Source organism: Triticum dicoccoides, chromosome 5A, assembly GCF_002162155.2.
Source record: "Triticum dicoccoides isolate Atlit2015 ecotype Zavitan chromosome 5A, WEW_v2.0, whole genome shotgun sequence".
Classification (NCBI taxonomy): domain Eukaryota; kingdom Viridiplantae; phylum Streptophyta; class Magnoliopsida; order Poales; family Poaceae; genus Triticum; species Triticum dicoccoides.
The window spans coordinates 635817955-635823763 of record NC_041388.1 but is presented as its reverse complement, the minus strand read 5'-3'; the positions used below and the strand labels follow the sequence as shown (position 1 = coordinate 635823763).

Genomic DNA, 5809 nt, shown 5'->3' with positions numbered 1-5809 from the left:
CGTACGTTGTATTCCACTTTTGCGCCCGACTTACCTGGCTCGCTAAAAGTGGTTGATTCGAGCATTCCCAGCGAGCCAGGCTCTGGGCTGCTTCAAGCTTCATGCTGATGCAAGCTAGGCCTCCCTGTATGCGTCCAAATAGGCTTTTTCCTTCTTGCGCGGGCCTGGTTGGGTGTACACAGGTAACTAAACGCGTCGTTATTTGTTCGTGAGGGCTTCGTGAACAACAGTAGCCGCCGCCGCCGGGGAACTTTGGGTCCCCTCGAATCCGGCAGCCATATGGGCGCTGAGAGGTAGGGGGACCTCAGGTCTTCATGAGTAATATATTCTTCGTCAGCGTTTAGTGATTATTGTATTTTGTAAAAATAAAAGTACTCTCGTTCTTCTGGCGATGTTATGAGGTTAGAGAGTTTTCTGTGCTCGCGGATCCGATTATTCGGATCTAATGAGTTTATGTTGGTGTGTGAAGGTATTTTTTGTTGGTTTGATTCTTTGTGAAGATGAAATAATTCATAAACACCGTGGTGAAGATATTGTGATTCGACCACTTGCACTTCTAGGGGATCATCCCCGGTCCAAGTACGTTCATCGATCATGGCATCCCATCTTTTCGGATGGGTAATAAAAGACGCTTTTAAAAATCATTATTGATAATGCTCATGTGGGTGAAAGAGTGACAACATCGTTGTTGCCTCATTACCGAAGTCTTTGGAGTATTTCTTCTAGCAAAAATTGATACCGCGAAGAAGTTGTTTTCAATAAATTTCATTGTAATTATTAGTCATAGGAGTTACTTTTATTTTCATGGATCAGATCCAAAACATTGTATTTGTAATTGTCATGAGTATGAATAATATTAAAGGTGTTGCTCAAATAAAAAAATTACCGGCAGTAGTTACTGAAAAAAAAACCCACCAGTAAGCGGTTGGCACTCGTTCATCAGCTTGTAGACTGAATCTCACCAACCATCCTCTGTTCTTCATCCCTAACCCCCAAAGTTGTCTGCGAGTTCCTGGCTGAAAACTTATGATTAAAACGTTACACCTGTGAATGTCTGGTCTGCCCAACGAGGGAAAGTACTGTGATCACCAGAAAATGCAGCTGCTGCAGGCATGGACAAGGATCTTACAGTATGGTCCAAAACCACCGTCAAGTGTCCTGTTGAACTGATATACTACTACCACCAATCTAATTTAATTCGCTATAAGAATGATTCATCGTCCTAAAAGTCAAATCAGACGTAGTCGGCTCAGACATTTTGCTTCCATTTTCAATACACCAAGTGCTACTTCCAGATGGAATGCAACCGAGGAACGAGTCCACTGAGTTTTCCAGGCCTGAATATTCATGGACAGCACTATCTCCAATGATTCAATCAATAAACCAAAGGAATAAAAAATTCCAAGTACCAACTAGTCTATAAAGTATAAACATACTTAGTACTAGTCTGTAAAGTATAAACATCTCTCCAGTTTTTTCGCAAGATCCGCCGGTTTACATTAATCTATAACACTTTATACACACAAGCACGGGATCCTAGTTGCTTCTGATAACCATAAGCCAGAATAAACGGTGTATAGTTCCAATGAATTAACCAGAGGTGCAGCCCAGCATCCCACTGCTCAACCTTAAGGGACCGCGTCTTCCCTCCAAAGATTATGTGCCGTACGGCCATGGAAATGTCTTCGCCACTGAAATTCACAACGGAGAAGATCAGTAGATGAAGATGAAAATATCTACTCTACATCAGAAGTGTGGCTTCAGAAACCCAAACAACCTATCGTATTTGTACACCAACTCAACAACAAAGACACCTTAAGACAACAATATGCAAAGATATAGTTTTCATTACAACGGATAAGCAGGAATGCAGGAGTACCATAAGCCACACACTTGTACTTCAAACATCGCTGTATCCATGTATTAATGGGGTTGTTTGTTCAAAACCAAAAGACCCAATACATACATCATATATGAACCATGCTAAACAAAACAAAATCATAAACTGTAGCAAAAACACATGTTTTTTAATCACGCAAACACGTGCCCTAATGAGCAGCAGTACTCAGTAGTACTATGTTTATACCCCTAACAGAATGATACCATACTGTCAGAACAGAGGAGAGGGAGGGTGTGTACTGAAGTACTACTGATCTACTAGACGGGCAGACGCTACCCGTCTTGTCGTGTCAAATGCATTCTGAGCTAGACTGACTTCACTAAAGAAACGAAATCTGCATCGTCTGCCTAAAGATGATATAACACAGAAATCTCCCACATAACTTCATTATCAGGGTTCCTTAGGGTAGCAGAAAAAAGATGAGCTGGCGTGTTATTTTATCATATGGACACTCACTCTTTTGCTCCAAAAACTTAAACACGGTGCTTGACATCATAGTCATGTTTCTCAGAAAAGGACTAGAATAAGACCACGTATCGTAGTAGTACACAAATCATTACTCCCTCCGTTCCGAATTACTTGTCTTAGATTTGTTTAGATACGGAGGTATCTAGCACTAAAATAAGTCTAGATACATCCGTATCTAGACAAATCCAAGACAAGTAATTCGGAACGGAGGGAGTACTGTACAAGTTGATTTTTGAAATGATAGACTGGAGAAGGTGCACTTTGCTTAGTCGGAAAACCCAACTCATCAAAACGCTAAAGTACCCTAGAATCCTTCGCCGATTCCCTATCTAAAATAACAAACATGCCATACTGCTTTAACTAATACTCAACTGAGGCTCTGCCAGACCTAAATCATAACCACCATCCCACATTCCGAATGTCAATCAATACTATATGGGACTTGCCTTAATAAAAAGCAGGGCCATTTGGCCTGTTCGTCTACAAAAATACTAGTAGATGGACAAGTTCAGAGCATACAGCTAGCTTAGGTACAATTAGCACGATCAAGGAATGGGAATGGTATAAACAAGAAGGAACCGAAACATACCTTTTGAGGACTCACGGACAAGCACAATGTGCATCGCTGCATTGTTCGGAGGCAGCTGCAGAAGGAGAGGAGTGAGCTTCCCGCTGATAGGGCTGCGCGTGCAGACGATCAGATCATCGATGCCCGTTTCCTCTTGTAACTTCTGGGTGAGCTCCTCAAGGTTGGAACCATTAAACGTGAATGAGCGTCTCTCGGTATCCTCGTCCACGTCGCCCTTATCGTCTGCAATGTGGTAGTGGATCGCACGGCCCTGAACCTTGTGCAACGGGGCGGAGAAAGAATCGGAAGGCTGATGGTACAAGAAAGAAGTACAGTGTTAGTATTTTCTCACCCACCATAGAAGTTCAGAGTAACTAAGAAAATACTGCAAAGATAAGTTTAGACACAGCATGCAAGTTCTTCAGCACAGAAGATAGAAATTCTGAATATTCTAACAATACAGAGTAATGCTATACAGCCTAGCTGGACTGTGCAGAGCTGAGAAAGGATAGTTTCTCAGGATGCACTTGACAGCACTTTGAAAAGTAACCCAAAACATGACAAAAGATTTGATGATGATGATGATGATGATGAAGATTCCTTACCAACAAAAGAACAGTTGGGATGAATGCTACAATAGGCCAGCAGTGGGTTTCATAATACAGACTGCTTGTGATAGCAGCAACAGTTTGGGAGAGCTCGAGAACGAACGTTAACACATGAGACACGAGACAAACAGAATTGCGTACACACAACAAGTGCAACGGCCACCACAACACGAAATGCGCAAAGCCTATCTACTTCAAGCAAATGTGACAAAATGTAGAAAGCCTACCTATATCTACTTCATCGGCACATTCAAAGCAAAGCGACACCTGTATCTGTATCTGGGCCATGTGACACAGCCGATGCCAGCAATGTGCAGCCACATGAGTGCTGGCAGACAATCGCTATGCATTGCGGGGGAAATAATCTGAATATTTCTCCTAAGCGCGATTAGCATTCCAAAAGAACTAATCTGTTCCAAAGATCCAACCATGGATTCTTAGATGCAGTTCAGATTCAACTATTCCGCGGATTAAAACTGCGAAGCGCCTAGCAAAACTAGCAATTCGACGAGCATTGCGAAGTCAATGCCGTCGCCAGGACGAAAACGGAAGTCAATTATTGAATATTGACAATCAGACGCAAGAGAAGGAAAAGGAGGATACCTCCAGCTTGGACAGCCTGGGCTCCGGCTTGGGCTTGGGCGGCGGGGGCGGCGCGTAGTCCGGCGGCGGCGGGGAGGTCTGGGACTTGGTGGGCCGGTGGTGCGCCTCGTAGGGCGTGGGGGCGGGCCTGAGCTTGGGCGCGGGCGGCGAGTCGGGCGCGAGGGCGGCGGGGGGCGCCGACGCGGCCTTCTCCGGCGCGGGCGTGGCCGGGCCGGGGGTGAGCACCTGCACGATCTCGACGTCCCAGAGCACCCATTCCTGGGTGGCGGTGCGGTGCGGCACGTCGTGGGTGACCGAGTTGCGCCAGGGCGGGACGCCCCCGTTGGCGCGGAGGTACTTGTCCCCGCCCCCGCGGACGCCGCCGGCGCGGGACTTGAGGCGCACCTGGAAGCCGTCGCGGACGGGCTCCCACTCGACGGACGCGTCGGGGCGGCCCCCGGGCGCCGCCGCCGCCTGCAGCACCTTGCGGCCGGTCATGCCCAGCAGGAAGGGCTCGGTGGAGGCGGCCAGGTAGCGGCCGTACCTGCTGCGGAGGCGCACCGCGCCGGGCGCGTGCGGCACGGGCTCCACCGTCCAGCGCGCGCTCGGGGAGGAGCCGTTGCGGTCCTGCGTGACGTGCAGCTCGTCCTCGTCCGCGTACAGGAACTTGTCGTGCCGGCTCTTCAGCCGCACCGCCTTGGCGTGCGCGAACAGCTCCATGCGCGGCCCGGGGCTCGTCGGCGGCGGTGGACTGGTGGTTGTCTGGGGGAATTCTCTCTGGGATGGTAGGCGGCGAGGTTGACGACGGGGCGAGGCGAGGTGATTGATTTTGGTTGTGGCTGTGCGCGGGGTTAATAAGGGGGTGGTGGGTGAGGCTGCGAGTGGGGTCGGGCTGTAGGTGGGGCCGGTCTGTCGGTGAGGGCAGTGGTTTGACCCGTTCGGCGGCTGGGGCGCACGTCGGGTGCTGGCGTGTTCGCGGAAATGGTGCGGTGCGGCGGGCGTCGGACTGGACCGGACCGGACACCGTTTACCACGCTGCCCTCGCCTCGTTTTACAACAGTTTTTTCTCCGCTTTCCCACGGCAGCGTTTCCGTCACGCTGCGAGACTGAAACTGATGCAGCAGCGTCACGTTTGGTGTAATCTTGTTGGGTTGTGCTCGTTCCGCGGATGGACGGATGCCAATAATATTTGTATACTTTTCTATGAGTTGCTTGGTGTTTAAGTATAGTATACACAAATATTGGTCATGATCTTCCCATGATCGGCATCTTAGATACACGACTGTCAATTCTGGTTTCAGTGGAATGCAATCTGGGCAAGTGGGATCCTCATAGGATGGCCCCTAATAAATGATTTCTCCAGATCTAGGAGATAATAATTTCCAAAAAATCAACGGCGTCGGTCGACCGCGCACCAATCTCGGGGAAACCGCGATGTGGGCAATGAATACCTGCGACTTTTGCAGGCATTAAATCTAGACGCGGAGGCACGAGGGTCTCCGCGATCCATCCGCTTCCCCCCCCCCCTCCCCCGTCTCAAATCTCGGCAACGAAAGGGCCTTGGGCGTGCGGGGGGCCATCGGCGATGTCGCTGGAAGAGTTTCGGGCGTGGGGGGAGCACATGCGCGCGATGGCGGATCACAGGTCTTTGGTGTGGGCGGAGCGCATGGCGGCGGCAATGGC

The 5809-nt window shown here is 49.1% G+C and overlaps 2 protein-coding genes across 2 annotated transcripts in view; one reads left to right on the top strand and one right to left on the bottom strand.

Annotated features, from left to right (window-relative positions):
- Nucleotides 1-5809, top strand: part of LOC119303617 (putative F-box/FBD/LRR-repeat protein At5g22670) — a 19651-nt gene that overhangs the window by 10215 nt on the left and 3627 nt on the right. The gene's annotated exons all lie outside the window — the stretch shown is intronic.
- On the bottom strand, nucleotides 1302-4940 carry LOC119303619 (actin cytoskeleton-regulatory complex protein pan1-like). Its single transcript, XM_037580750.1, has 3 exons — nucleotides 4148-4940; nucleotides 2958-3246; nucleotides 1302-1691 (listed from the first exon to the last, which is right to left on the bottom strand). Exons 1-3 carry the CDS (start codon nucleotides 4844-4846, stop codon nucleotides 1657-1659), a joined length of 1023 nt encoding a protein of 340 aa, XP_037436647.1. The 5' UTR covers nucleotides 4847-4940; the 3' UTR covers nucleotides 1302-1656.